This window comes from Micromesistius poutassou (assembly GCF_964030765.1).
Source record: "Micromesistius poutassou genome assembly, chromosome: 18".
Classification (NCBI taxonomy): Eukaryota; Metazoa; Chordata; class Actinopteri; order Gadiformes; family Gadidae; genus Micromesistius; species Micromesistius poutassou.
In genome coordinates this window covers 1,232,651-1,247,650 of record NC_140288.1, presented here as the reverse complement: position 1 = coordinate 1,247,650, position 15,000 = coordinate 1,232,651, and the positions used below count along the sequence as shown (strand labels likewise).

At 49.4% G+C, this 15,000-nt stretch overlaps 2 protein-coding genes across 2 annotated transcripts in view; one reads left to right on the top strand and one right to left on the bottom strand.

The window, feature by feature from the left end:
• The window catches only part of LOC311363479 (protein phosphatase 1H-like), a gene marked incomplete at its 3' end in the record, with an annotated part of 14,385 nt that extends 10,358 nt beyond the window's left edge, over positions 1–4,027 (bottom strand). Inside the window, exons 1-2 of the mRNA XM_084483428.1 lie at positions 3,771–4,027; positions 575–839 (exon numbers count right to left, since the gene is read on the bottom strand). Coding sequence (XP_084339554.1) covers positions 575–839; positions 3,771–4,012 — 507 coding nt within the window. The 5' untranslated portion in view covers positions 4,013–4,027. The remainder of the gene's footprint in view (positions 1–574; positions 840–3,770) is intronic.
• Positions 4,028–11,453: 7,426 nt separating this feature from the next.
• LOC311363264 (interleukin-17 receptor E-like protein) overlaps positions 11,454–15,000 on the top strand; it is a gene marked incomplete at both ends in the record, with an annotated part of 9,484 nt that continues 5,937 nt past the window's right edge. The window contains 4 exons of the mRNA XM_084483232.1: positions 11,454–11,564; positions 12,918–12,945; positions 13,554–13,724; positions 13,837–13,943. Coding sequence (XP_084339358.1) covers positions 11,454–11,564; positions 12,918–12,945; positions 13,554–13,724; positions 13,837–13,943 — 417 coding nt within the window. The remainder of the gene's footprint in view (positions 11,565–12,917; positions 12,946–13,553; positions 13,725–13,836; positions 13,944–15,000) is intronic.

The window sequence follows — 15,000 nt, the reverse complement described above, 5'->3', positions numbered from 1 at the left end:
GGGTTAGAAGCGATTGGGCAGAGAGAGGCGTAACGTGTCGTTTGTGCACGCACAGCACGTAAGAAAACTATTCAGCACGCCGATGCTAAATGCTATTAGCCTCCTTTATGGTTGGAAACGCTACGTATTAGCTTTAGACAACGTGCTTTAGGTACGGTTGGACGGATTGTGTTTCAGTGTAAATGCTGCGAACGGCACGCACACACACACACACAGACACACGCGCACACACACGCACGCGCACACACGCACGCACGCACAGACAGACAGACAGACAGACAGACAGACAGACAGACAGACACACACACACAGACACACGCGCACACACACACACACGCACGCGCACACAGACACACAGACACACACACGCACGCACGCACGCACGCACGCACGCACGCACGCACACACGCAGACAGACAGACAGACAGACAGACACAGACAGACAGACACACAGACACACAGACACAGACACAGACACACACACACGCGCACGCACACACGCACACAGACACACACAGACAGACACGCACAGACACAGACAGACACACAGACACACACACACACAGACCTCGGCGGCGGCGGCGGGCTCCATCTGGAGGAGGCCGTGTCCGTTGGGCAGCGTGTTCCGTCGCAGGGTGCTGGGCGTGCCGCGGGGCGTCCCGGTGGGGGTCCCGGTGGGGGTCCCCCCGGGGGTCCCCCCGCCGGGGGTCTTACTGGGCCCGCCGGGCGTGGCCGGGGGCGTGGCCGGCGGACAGAAGCTGACCGGTCTCCTGCGGACCCCCACCAGCTCGCAGCTGGCCTGGTCCTCGTTCAGGGCGCTCTTCCCCGCGTTGATCACCCTGGAGGAGGATGGAGCATGTTCAGGTCAGCACTGGACCCAGACCAGAGGAACCAGAGGAACCAGAGGATGAGGAACCAGTGGAACCAGAGGAACCAGTGGAACCAGAGGATGAGGAACCAGTGGAACCAGAGGAACCAGAGGAACCAGTGGAACCAGAGGAACCAGAGGATGAGGAACCAGTGGAACCAGAGGAACCAGAGGATGAGGAACCAGTGGAACCAGAGGAACCAGAGGAACCAGAGGATGAGGCCTCAGGGTCCGTGGTCATCCAGCCGCTCAGATGTTCTCCTATGTTGTGCTTTAAGTGAACGTATGACGGTCGGTAGCTTTAGGAAAAATATAACCCTGACTTGACTGAATTGATATATTATCTGTTATACTATCATACGTTATCTAACACAACTATTATAAATATCAAGCGGCTCCATGTAAAATCATAGCCTGGAAATCCGGACCCACATCTAGAGAGCTGTAGGGTCTGGCAACGAGTAATGAGAATGGCCCAACTCAAGGGGCGGCACCAAGCATGCATTCGAAAATATCACTGCACGCAATTGGATAACACTACGACCAATCAGAAGAATACAAGGGGTGACGTATCCAGACCGGCGGAGCTAACCAATAGATAAGACTCTTACCGTATCTGGTCGGTAAAACAGCAACGCTTTTGGCCCCGCCCTATATCAGATACACCGATGTGATTGGTTAATGTGCTGGGAGAGGGGCGTTGGGGAGGGATTATATTGCTTGTTCTCAGAGTGACTCGCTGAGCAAATTCAAATTGTGCTCTCGCGAGAACTCTGGGTTTCCAGGGTAGTAAAATCATGTAAACACTTTTTTTTGAGGTGAGTTGACTTATTTCAAATCATCACTCTTTATTAAAAACACAAACAGTAGTTCAGAATGAAAAACGAAATACTTTTAGTTGAAAAGTCCCTCGGGTTCTGATCCATTTTATGATTACAACATGTGATATTCTATTCCAAATGTTCACCACCCAGGCCTCCAATTCAGTGATGGAAAAAAAAAAAACTGAAACCAGGAAACCCTCAAAGGAAAGTGACTAATCAGCAGAAAAGGATTGTGTGTAAACGACATTGATTCCTTCACGAAAAACCAAAGTCGTTTTTATCCACAGTGACTTACGAGCGAGGCTGGAGCTCAACCATCAGAGATCCTAACTACAGCACAGCGGTGAGAGAAGAGAAGTGAGACAGCGCTTTAAAAGCCTCTTAAGTCTTCCTGTGTCCTTAGGGGGGGGGGGGGGCGGCGTTGGACAGGGAAGACAGACAGACAGACCGTAATGAGGGGGAAATATCCACCGTTACATCGATTAGGACGATGTCATTCATCAAAGCAGTGACAGACTTTCACGAGGACATTGGAGACAGTTTGACCACTCAAAGAACCATCGAATACTCGAAGAGTTAAACCCCCATGGCTATACACAGATACACTAATAGATTGTGAAGAAGAGGGAATAGAAGAACAGTAGAATCACTGTTGCATTAAGAGCTCCTATTTCAGCATCAGGTGTGCTGGTGACTAACCCGACGAGCCATCTCAGCGTCTATCCGTCGTGACATCTCTTAACTAGCCCACCGAGGTGCTGTCGGTTAGAGTTTAAGAGCCGTTATCGGCGTGTAATTTGGGAGAAATGTCAGTGCCGTCAGTCGGCTGTCAGTGAGCATAATGGACGGAGGGAATGTCTGTTCTCCCAGCTCATCTTTAACCAATCCCGACATCACTCAACGGTGGATAAAACACAGCGAGCGGACAGACAGGCAGGGGGACGCTCTTTAGTTTGACCATCTTGCGCTCTCCTGCTCAGAGTCTCCGTGTATATCCATGCTGTTTCACTGGAGAGCATTCTATGGCTCTTTGAGTGGCCAAACCGTCTGCGATGTCCTCGTGAAAGTCTGTCACTGCTTCGACGCATGACAACGTCTCAATCGATGTTACAGTGGGATGTTTCCCCCCCTTATTATGGTCTGGCTGCTCCCTCTCGCTACAGCCTCGGTCCAGAGCGCTGACATAGGGCTGGTGTGTTTCCGAACGCAGACGCCATGCGGGGCGTTGGACCGGGAGGACGGAGAGCGATGGAGCATGTGGAGGAAGACATCGCAGGGTGTTCTCTCAGCGTTAGACAGAACCCCCCCCCCCCCCCCCGCAGAACCCCTCGCATGACACAGCATCGCATCGCCAGGGGAGGAGAGGGAGAGCGAGAGAGAGAGAGAGAGAGAAGACGATGATGTAATAGTGTGGTTTCCATGGAGACCGGCGATGTGCGGCCGGGGAGCACAATGGAAGGTGTTTTAATTACAGATTCAGCACCGCTGTGACCTCACACAGGAGAGACGACAGGGAGAGAGAGGGATCTTATTTTACTGACTGGTGAGAGTGCTGGTGAGAGTGGGTTGATGTCAGGAGACATCAGAGTGGATTGGCAGAGCGGTTGTGGAGTATTATTGATTATGGGAGAGACCCCGGCAACCCAGAATACCTCCTGGACTTCAGGGAGACCACATGTGATGTCGCCGTTGAAACCAGAAACCACAACGGGCGAGAACTAAACACTCAACAACAATACTCACACACGCTACGGCATTACTCTGTATCATGATGCATCGCATCTTTACACGTCCTTGATACAATTTCACTATTGACCGTGCAGCCTATTGTCAGGGAGAGGAAACTACGATCAAGAGAGACACACACAGAAGCAGATCACGCTGTGATCTGATCCATGGTATGACCGTGTTATTAACGCGTTACGGAGTCGCAGACACAGCATGACGTCATAGCCTATCCAAACAGGTGTGGTGTACATAGAGCCATGACATCATCCTGTATCCCTCCTGAGCATGATGAGTGGGGGTGGGGGGGGGGGGGGGGGGGGGGAGAGATCGTGGGTCGTCGGACTACTTACTCGGCGTAGCCGGTGGCCCACGGCAACCGCTCGGTCTCCCGCACGGTGAGGATGGGTCTGGCGGCGTGGTCGGCCGAGCACTCCACCTCGTCCGGCGTCAGCCCCAGGAACCCGGCCCGGGTGTACGGGAACTTGAGGGGCAGGTGGGAGCCGCCGTGGTCCCCGCCGTGAGGATGACCCCCGCCGCTGGTCATGACCCCCCCCATGAAGTTGGCCACCGCGGACTTGACGCGCGTCAGCATGTTGGCGCTGCGTCGCGGCGGAAGCGGCAGGTTTTCCGCGGGGCGACGCGCGGCGCCGCGGCTCCCCTTTCCCGAGTTTCCCCCCAGCTCGACTGCGATGCAACGGCCAACTGAGACCCCCCCCCACTCCCGTTAACCGGACGGTTTCACGGTTTCATCCGGTGGCGACGGGGCTGTGGTGATGACAACGTTGCTGCTGATGGTGGTGGTGATGATGATGATAACAGCTCTTAGTCCTCATGGAAGCGGAAATGCATTTGGAGATTAGCGGGTCATGTGATACCCCGGGTTGGCTTTGGTGGCGAGCTGCTTATCCTCCCGACGTGAGGTGCAGTGGTACTTCTCGCGAGACTTGAAGCCGCTCTCACGCAACGTCAATCAGGAGGAGAGGCTGTGATCCGAGGTGCGTGTGTGGTGTCTTCAGAACCACAGATTAGGATCACCGTGTAACATATAATATCGGCTATAATGTATGACAATAAAGACTTAATTACTCAAGTAATTACTTGAGGCTTTTCTGTAGATAAACACGTGGTTGTGATTAATTACCTGAGGAAACATTCAGGTGGAATGGTCTTCAGCAAAACCAGTGCATGCAATACTAGTTTGATAAATGTGTTGGGGAAAAAAGGACACCGCAGAACTATTCAGTCTACAAAAAGCAAGTGCCCTGTTTGACGCTATTGAACAATAGAAAGCAACATATGTAATACAACCACACCGCCACTAGATGGCGCCAGAAGACCGAGGCGCCATCTGGCGTCACCTTCTGACGGTGCTCAGTCGCCAGAGATTTACTTCCATAAGAGACAATTTTGGAGTCAAGCTCATTGCTGTTATAAGATAAGATAAGGTCATCCTTTATTAGTCCCACAGTGGGGAAATTTGCAGTGTTACAGCAGCAAAGAGCAAAGACGGTAGTGCGACGGTAGTGGGCTGGTCCACCTGACCTCGGTGGCCAACCGGCCGACCGGGAAAACTCCCGATCGTCCCGACGGCCACTCCGCCCCTGAGTTCGTTCAGTCTCTTTCTGTCAGCAGCCGTGATGACGCTGCTGCTGCTCCAGCACACCACACCAAAAAAAGACGGCTGATGCCACCCCAGAGTCATGAAAGGTCCCCAGGAGCGCCCCCTGCACACCAAAGGACCTGAGCTTCTTCAGCAGAAAGAGTCTGCCCTGGCCTTTTTTTTGTAGAGGCGTTGATCATCCCGCTACAGTCCATTTTATTTATTTATTTATGTGTAGTCCAAGGTACCTGTCTGTATGAGTCCACAAACTCAATGTCGACCCCATGGATGTTCACCGGTGTGGGTGGGGGATGTTCACACCTGCGGAAGTCCACCACAAGCTCCTTAGTCTTCCCCCGTGTTGATCTGGAGGTGGTGTTCCTCTGGTACCATAACCACAAAGTCCCGGTTTAGTCCCCTGTACTCATCCCCGTCCCTGATGAGACAGACAGCCGCAGAGTCATCAGAAAACTTCTGGAGGTAGCAGTGTCAGAGGTTGTATGAGAAGTATGCAGTGTAGAGGGTGAAAAGAAAGGAGGAGCCAGGGCGGTTCCCTGCGGGGCCCCTGTGCTGCGGATCACCGTGTTGTACTGGCAGTCCTTACTCCTCACATGCTGTGGACGGTTTGTGAGGTAGTCCAGGACCCAGGCAGCGAGGCGAGGGTCCACTCCAGTGTGTTGCAGCTTGTCCCTCAGCAGTGTGGGCTGGATGGTGTTGAAAGCAATGCCAGACCGGTAGGCGAACTGCAGTTGGTCCATTGATGAGCTCCCCAGAGGACGAAGGTGTGCGAGGATCAGTCTCTCCAGCCTCTTCATCAGTAGTACTCTGTGGCCGTTCTGTCTCCTTGGGGTGCGGCGTCTCGGGCACAGGAACCTGCAGACAGGATGTCTTCCACAGCTCTGGAACTCTCCCCAGTTTCAGGCTCAAGTTGAATATGAGCTGGAGAGTCCCACACAGCTGATCAGCGCAAGACCTGAGGAGCCTTGGACCGATGCCATCTTCGTCCTCTGGGGAGCTCATCAATGGCCTTCCTCATCTTTAATCTTTTCAGTTCTCCCTGTACCTGGCTGGTGGTAAGAGTCAGGCTGGAACAGGTGGGTTGGGTGGCAGGGGCGGGGGCGGGGGTGAGGCAGAGAGGTGACGATGGCCTCCAGAGGGGTGTGTGAGTGGAGGAGGGGCAGATGACTGAAATCTATTGGAAGAAAATGTTCAAGTCATTCACCCACTGCAGGTGAATTCATCCCCCACAGGCTTGCTCATTTGCATACAGTAAGTCCAGGGTTTTATTATCTCTGGTGGGCAGGAGACATACTGTTTAAAGGTGGGCAGAGAGGAGGACAGGGAGGCATGATTGAAGTCGCCAGAGATGAGGAAGGCTATATTAGACTTACCAACTGTTGGAGACAATGCTACATACCCCCTCTCAGATATTTCCCCTGCCTCCTTCTCCAGCACAAAACAATTTGGTACTTTTGGTAAGGGGGAATATGTGAGACATTTCCCATCACCTTCTTTGGATGATCTGAGCAGGTAAAGTTTCCTCCGCGGCTCTGCTGGCCCTGTCTGTTTGTCTCTGTCGTTTTTATTGTTTTGAGTGCGTCCTAATGTATGTTTGAAGTAGTCTTGAAGTTATTTCAATGTATGCACATCTTACCTCAAGGACCATGAACTTTTTCCACTGTTTATATCGCTCTGGTGTATGCACTTTTATCCCAAATGCGATTTCCATGGTCAACAAACCAAGGAAAGCTAGATGAAAGGGAGGTGTAGACTAGAGTGCCTTGACCGGGCTGGAACTGTTGCTGGTTGCCTTGTGTGTGTGCGTGTGTGTGTGTGTGTGTGTGTGTGTGTGTGTGTGTGTGGCTGGGCTAGAGGAGGGGGTATACTGTATGTGATGTGTCAGGGGGCATACTGTATGTGATGTGTCAGGGGGTATACTGTATGTGATGTGTCAGGGGGCATACTGTATGTGATGTGTCAGGGGGTATACTGCATGTGATGTGTCAGGGGGTATACTGTATGTGATGTGTCAGGGGGTATACTGCATGTGATGTGTCAGGGGGTATACTGCATGTGATGTGTCAGGGGGTATACTGCATGTGATGTGTCAGGGGGTATACTGCATGTGATGTGTCAGGGGGTATACTGTATGTGATGTGTCAGGGGGTATACTGTATGTGATGTGTCAGGGGGTATACTGTATGTGATGTGTCAGGGGGTATACTGTATGTGATGTGTCAGGGGGTATACTGTATGTGATGTGTCAGGGGGTATACTGCATGTGATGTGTCAGGGGGTTCGTTTTTTTTCATGGTGACATGACAAATAACATCTATTCTATTCCATTCTCTTGGATGACTCAGCAAGATGACAATGATGCTTTGTGCATGTCTCCTGAATCACTTCCTCCGCACAAAACAGGCCAGTCAGAGAGCCTGTGCACGTAACCCACGTGCAAGACGTCACCTGACACCTGATCTCTTATTGTGACACTTTTTGAGATTTTTTGAGATTTTTGAGCTATTTGTCTAAAGTCCTCCACCCTGCTGATGTTTCTTTGTGTTCATGTTGCCATGAACATCCAAAAGCCCAGCGGCGCCACACACACACACACCACACACACAGCCCACATTACGCATGACCACACATGTTTACCGCGCCCACACTGCCATGCCCATCTCAGCAATATTCCGGGGGCGTCTTTTGTTTAAGTCTTTGTTGTTATGTAGCTCATAGGTCTGTTATCCATAGAATCTACCTTTAGTTCTGTCAGGAATTCCCTCTCGTCATAGATTTAATCATTCATGGCATGACATGGCGTTGCACTTCAGTTCGGCTGTATGGCTTCGCCCTTTTTCTGGTGCTCCCCTGCGGTAGGAAGCCAAGCGCAAAGCACAACACGTGGTGGAGCACTACACGATCCCCCCCATGGGGTCCATCGGACATCTCAACCCATTGTACAGGTTACACAGGATACAGAGGCTGGTGGTGTGGTGGAGGCTAGGGTGGTGGTGCTGATGGTGGTGGTGGTGGTGGTGGTGGTGGTGGTGGTGGTGGAGGTGGAGGCTGGTGGTTGGTGGTGGTGGTGACGGTGGTGGAGGCTGGTGGTGGTGGTGTGGTGGAGGTGGAGGCTGGGGTGATGGTGGTGGTGGTGGCGGTGGTGGTGGTGGAGGCTGGTGGTGGTGGAGGTGGAGGCTGGGGTGATGGTGGTGGCGGTGGTGGTGGTGGTGGCGGCGGTGGTGGTGGTGGTGGTGGTGGCAGTGGTGGTGGTGGCGGTGGTGGTGGCGGTGGTGGGCGGCGGTGGTGGCAGTGGTGGAGGCTGGTGGTGGCAGTGGTGGTGGTGCGGTGGTGGTGGAGGCTGGTGGTGGCAGCGGTGGTGGTGGCAGTGGTGGCAGTGGTGGTGTGGTGTGGTGGCGGTGGTGGTGGAGGCTGGTGATGGTGGTGGTGGAGGTGGAGGCTGGGGTGGTGGTTGTGAAGACGGGTGGTGGTGGAGGTGCGTAGTGGTGGAGGTGGAGGCTTGGGGTGGTGGTGGTGGTGGGTGGTGGAGGTGGAGGCTGGGGTGGTGGTGGTGGCGGTGGTGGAGGTGGAGGCGTGGTGTGGTGGTGGTGGTGGTGGTGGAGGTGGAGGCTGGTGGTGGTGGTGGTGGTGGTGGAGGTGGAGGGTGGTGGTGGTGATGGTGTTGGTGGTGGTGGTGGTGGTGGTGGTGATGGTGGTGTGGTGGTGGTAGTGGTGGAGGTGGAGGCTGGGGTGTGGTGGAGGCTGGGGCGGTGGTGGTGGTGGTGGCGGTGGTGGTGGTGGAGGCTGGTGGTGGTAGTGGTGGAGGTGGAGGCTGGTGGTGGTGGTGCAGTGGAGGTGGAGGCTGGTGGTGGTGGTGGTGGAGGTGGAGGCTGGTGGTGGTGGTGGTGGTGATGGTGGTGGTGGTGGTGGTGGTAGTGGTGGAGGTGGAGGCTGGGGTGGTGGTGGTGGTGATGGTGGTGGAGGTGGAGGCTGGGGTGGAGGTGGAGGCTGGTGGTGGTGGTGGTGGTGATGGTGGTAGTGGTGGAGGTGGAGGCTGGGGTGGTGGTGGGCAACGTCCAGCTCAGCACACTTAACTTCACAGAGTGTGTGTGTCTGAGACGGAGGGTCCTGAATCGACGCGTGCACGTGCGTCTGATCAGACGTCGTCAGCCGTCGGCTCTTCGCAGCGGAAGTGGAAGTGGACACTTCCACTGCTGGTTCCAGCCAGTTCCCCTAGGCTGGCTGTCACTCCCCTGCCCTCCGATTACCTGGGGCTCCATTCACCAGAACACCATCCTCTATCTAAATCACTCAGCAGTTACACTCATTTCCTGTAACAATGTTTTTAAAAACCAGAACTAGTTAATAATTCAGCCTGTTCACTATCAAGGATTTAGGAACCTTAAAGTTGAGAGTTATATTATCCTATTGTTTCTCCTCTTATCAATTCGAATACATTTCGATGTTTCCTCCTGTTTATATGGTTTCAAACGTCATACAACTCAGGAACAGTTGTGTTGTTCATGGGCAGCTCCTCATAAAAGGGTTTTAAAGGTAAAAAAGGTAAGCCAACTTGGTGAGGGATCAGAGCTATTAACCTGTTTTGCTAGCTTCCTTGTTCTGTGGTATGGTAATTTGACGTGTTTAGTGTGTTTGATCTCAGTGTAACAAGCTTAACAAGAGTAACAACCTTGCTCCGATGCACAAAAGGTTCTCTTCCCACGATGGAATACAGTCTAAATCCCAATGAATACTCTTTTACACTTTTTTTGGTGTGAAAAAAGTAATGTAGTCTGTAATCTGTAATCTGTATTAGGCCTGTACAGTCCTGTAACCTGTATGATATAGTCTATGTTAAGTCAGTTTAACCCGTATAATATGTGCGTTACACCCACACTCCACACGCCATTTTAATCCATTGGGAACATATGAAATATGAACCTTGAGCTTGTTTAATTGCATTTTTGTGAGGCCATTGGGATGAGTCAACTAATACAGATTAGCACTGAGCTGAGCCCCCAGGACTGTTTGGCAGTCGACTCATCAAACGGTGACTAAGATCAAGATCAAAGATGTGACTTCGCAATCTCAGTGGAATTCAATCCTACAAGTATTTAAACATAAAACGTAAAAAGAACTGCTTGAGTCACAGTCTTCCGTTATTGTTTGAGAGAACAATAACAAAGAACAGAACACAAACCTTTAAACGGTTTGTAATTAACTATGTGATTCATGGCGTGCAGGGACGCATCTCCAACACGTAATGCCAGAGAGATCCAGTTCTTGGGGGAGTAACTGACTTACTAACCTTTCTCAGGCATTCCTGTTTCCTCTGTTGTCGAGTCAAGACGTCAGAATGCCCATTCAACCCCGTAACATGTGACGCCTTCCTCCCCAGTTGTATACTGATTCCAGGAATAACACAAGAGTAACACATCTTCCAGGAAAATTACGACATTTTCCCATTTTCCCATCATCTCAAGTGTTGTTTTGTCGACGTTTGGATGTACTTATAAGATGCATTTGGCAGCAAACTTAGTTGGGGGGGATAAAACAAAAATATATAGGCCTACGTATACAGCATTGATGCGCAATACTGCAGTTAAAACTGAATTAATATATAAATATACACTCAAATATGATGCATGCAAAAAGTAGAATTCACACTGCATTTAAAAGTACAATATTATTTTATATATATACATGTTCAAGATTTACAAAAGACACAATTCAGCACATAATAATACACACAGAATGCATGTTATATAGAAGTGGATATGCAAACACATTTTTTACCTTTAAGAGACATTTGAGACATTTTATCAGATATTAAGAGAACTTGTCAAAAACATATACAGCTGTACCAATAATACACATACAATCTCTTGAGAGCTAGCTCCCTGTGAGCATTACTAGTTCCTGTATTGTGAGTAGGCTACAATAACATCTATCCTCTATGTATATATGTACATATATAATAGTATATATATACTAGTGTGTATATACAGTATATACTATATATACTATATATGCATTTGCACCCACATCCGTGTGTTTGTATATATATATATATATGTGTGTGTTTGTATATATATATACTGTTTGTATATATATATATATATACAAACACACGGATGCAGTTAATTCATAGTTAGCCTAATTAATAATAATACAAGAGAACATGTGACTATTACTATTACTATTACTCCTATTATCCCAGTGACTAACTAGTACTTCCCCTTCTCCTATATCATCACCGTGAAATCACAGTGACATAACAGTGACTGGTAGCCTACTATTGATAATCTCGTTGTCATCACACACAGTCTGGTGGCATGGCCCTCCCCCTCTCATCCTGCCATATTGCTATTAAGCCGCGGTGAGGTAGTATAAGTATGGCAGAAGTAGGCACGAGCATCATTAGGTGACGGCTGGGATGATGGTGCTCCTCTCGGTCCTATTGGCTCTCAGCCTGTTCTCAGAGCTGCTCGCTGGCCCGCTGCCGCAGGGAGATGCCGTGGACCGCTGGGTTGTCCGCTGCTCTCAGGTAAGACACACTCCTCCAGCTCATGCACGCTCACTCAACTGGCGAATTACTACTTTAATGTAATGGCCAAATCGTTTTGTATACCATGGTTGAATAAATGCAATGCAGGCGGGATTCATTATTTCCAAATCTCAAAATTAGTACATGTATAGCTTAATTGAGGACCCGAATACACTGAAACAATCGACTACCTGGTTTTAATTGATTATTATAATAATTATAATATAATATAATAATTAAATTATTATAACGATCAATTCATTATATAACGATCAGTTAATTTAAATATCGATACCAATCGAAATCACGACACCAGCTGGAGACTGGCGACAGCAGCTGATCTTCAACCAGAGATAATGATGTAGATCACCTGGGAAGCGGGTTACAATAAGGTTGGGAATGAGCAACGCACCGAGCAAGCGAACGCTGCCGGAACCGAATCAACCGATGGAAGCGCAAACCACATAGAAAGAAAGACAATGCGAGGGGAAAAAGGTAAATAAGGTTCCGCACACCGACCGAGAACTGTTTGCGTAATGGGTGCGCGGAGACTCCAGACTGGAAAGTTATATGAGCGCGGGACACCTTACCGTATAGGTAGCCTACTTATCTTTCCTTACCTCTGGAGCTCTCCCAATAAAGGAGGATCGCGTCACTGCCACCAGTCGGTCCCATCGCGTCCATGGAGAGCCCAGTACATGGACATATAAGTCTTCTCTGCTTGCTTCTCTGCTTTTTAACCGCGATAAACCTAGGTCATCCTAGGTTTATATAACTTATACCCTAACTGAAGCAGGCTGATGGACTACACGCAGGGACATGTGCCCGGAGCGGGTCGTGCACTGTTCCGTCTAGATCCTTCACTCTATCAGGTTTTGCATTACGTATGTGACTTGCTCATATTTTTTCCTTTGTACACTAACATTTTAAGTCGTTTTAGGGTTAAACTATTTAAAATAAGACTTGCGCGCTGTGAGATCAAAGGAGTTTCGTTCCTGGCATCAGTCCACCTGGATTCACCTTGTAGGCCTAAGATACAGATGTATTTACATTGTGAACATTTAACTATGGAAAACTCATTGATGAATATCACCTTGTTTGATTGTGCACAACAAACTACACACAGAGCGCACTGTTCCATGAGGACATGTTTAACGTGCAGTGGAAAACCCCTTCTGCGCGGCTGATTGCTTTATGTCCTCCCCTTCAATGCAAGCAACACATTCCCTTCTGCGTCAACAGAATGGAATGACAACAATCGGGTGAAATTGTGAAAGAGCGTTTAAAATAAATGGAAAGTGCTTTACACAGAATCCTACTTTATGTTTTTGTTTCTATTTACTTCCCCTGCAGGGTCTGCAGTGCAAAGAAAAGCCACACAGTGAGTACCGAGTCCTTACAGCAAACCGCAACTTTTAGCGTTATTGCCTTTTGTGAGCGGGCAGGTTGCACTGGACCTGGACTGGACTGGTCTATAATGTTTCTAATGAATGTGCACAGACAGTCACTTGTCCAGACATGACACGTCTGCCTGTGTTTCTGATTGAAAGGTGACTAAAGGGCGTGAAGATTTCTTTTTTTTTTTAATCATGCGACCGATCTAGATAGTGCATCATTAATATAAATTTTCTATAGGCCTGCTGTTAAAAAACGCAGTTGGGGGGGGGGGGGAGGGCCATCATTTATCGGGGGTATCACATCACTGGGGGGCTTCCACTTCAACACTTAACAGCGGGGTGTGGAGAATGTAAGCATGACCAAATTAACTTAGTTTGTCACTAGGTTCATTTATTATTTGGAAAATGTTTACATAAGCGAACAAACGTATAATGAATCATTTATTTATAATATATCTATATTTGCCACAGATTGGCTAATATTGATGATCCTTGAATTGATAACCGTTGCATCCGATGATCTGCCCAAACCGAGATTGTTTCTATAAGTGTGAACTTGTACATAAAGCCTGTTTGTGTCGGTTGCCTGCAGACCCCTTCTCCTCCTCTCCGTGCCGGAGTCCCCCCGAGGGCGTGAAGGGTTCCGCGGTGGCCCCCAACGTCAACGCCAACGTCAACGCCAACGTCAACTCCAGCCTGCTCTGCCACGGCAGGCAGCAGTGCTCCCTGCAGCAGGTGGTGTCCGCTTCCCTGCTCCTCACCGGTTGGTTCAACGCAACGGATGTTTACAACGCTTATGGAGACGATCTTATCGCACGTGTCTGATGGATGTTAAGTGACACGGGTGCTGTGTGTGTGTGTGTGTGTGTGTGCAGAGCCGGTGCACGGCCTGGCCATCTGCGTCCAGACGCCCGGACGCATGCAGAGATGTAAACAAGTCAGCTTCTCCAAGTCCTCCAGGAGACGGATGGAAGGATCTGTGGTAGGGTTCTGTTCTTAAACCTCGTTTTAACATCACCCCGCCGTGGCCTTGTAACATTACACCACCTCACCATCACCTCGTTATAACATTACGCCACCATCCCCTTGTAACATTACACCACCTCACCATCACCTCGTTATAACATTACGCCGCCATCCCCTTGTAACATTACACCACCTCACCATCACCTCGTTATAACATTACCCCACCATCCCCTTGTAACATTACACCACCTCACCATCACCTCGTTATCACTTCACCACCTTATTATCATCCACCCTTATCCCTCGTCCTCCTCCTGACCTGGTTCCACCTCGTTATGTCCTCATTACACCACCTGGGATTCACCCATTGGACAACAGTTCAATGGGTTCATTGGACAACAGTTAAATTGATGAGATCTTTATCCTTGTTGCTGTCGATCAACGCCGCTGAACATAAACCACTTTATTGTTTTAGAGGCGTAATCCGAACCGGCTCTTTCGGTTCTTCAGTAGCAACAGCTGATAAAAATAACTATTAAAGACTTTCGGAAAATGGAAATGTAGGAAGAACTACAATTAATAAATACAAACACTTTACAGTGAAAGAAAATACTGCAGCATAGAGCAACAGGGATGAGGTCTCTTGTCCTAATTTGTAATGTTACTTGGTGACGCTGCAAAGAAGCATGAACCCTGATATAGCTTTCACAACGTTTATCCACCTTAAATTAAGATACATTTCCCCTAATGTCTTCGTGAGCGGTGAGGGGAGAGAGAGACTTGGGAAAAGCCAGTCTTAATCTTAATTAATCTTAACCAATTCAACAATCGCAACGTGTATCTAGCCTAAATTAATAGAAAATATATTTCCTTTAATTCACCACTACTTATGGCATGTCAGATTATTACTACTACAGTGTTTACTATTCCAGCCCCGGGGCACCTTAAATTCCGGGTTTCGGTACCCATCCCCGTGAGAAATAGGATCTCCACACAATGAGTCATCACATTCTCCGATCTGAAGGGATATGATTTTACGTACGTAGAGCTCAGGCTTCCCTCCCTCCCTCCTG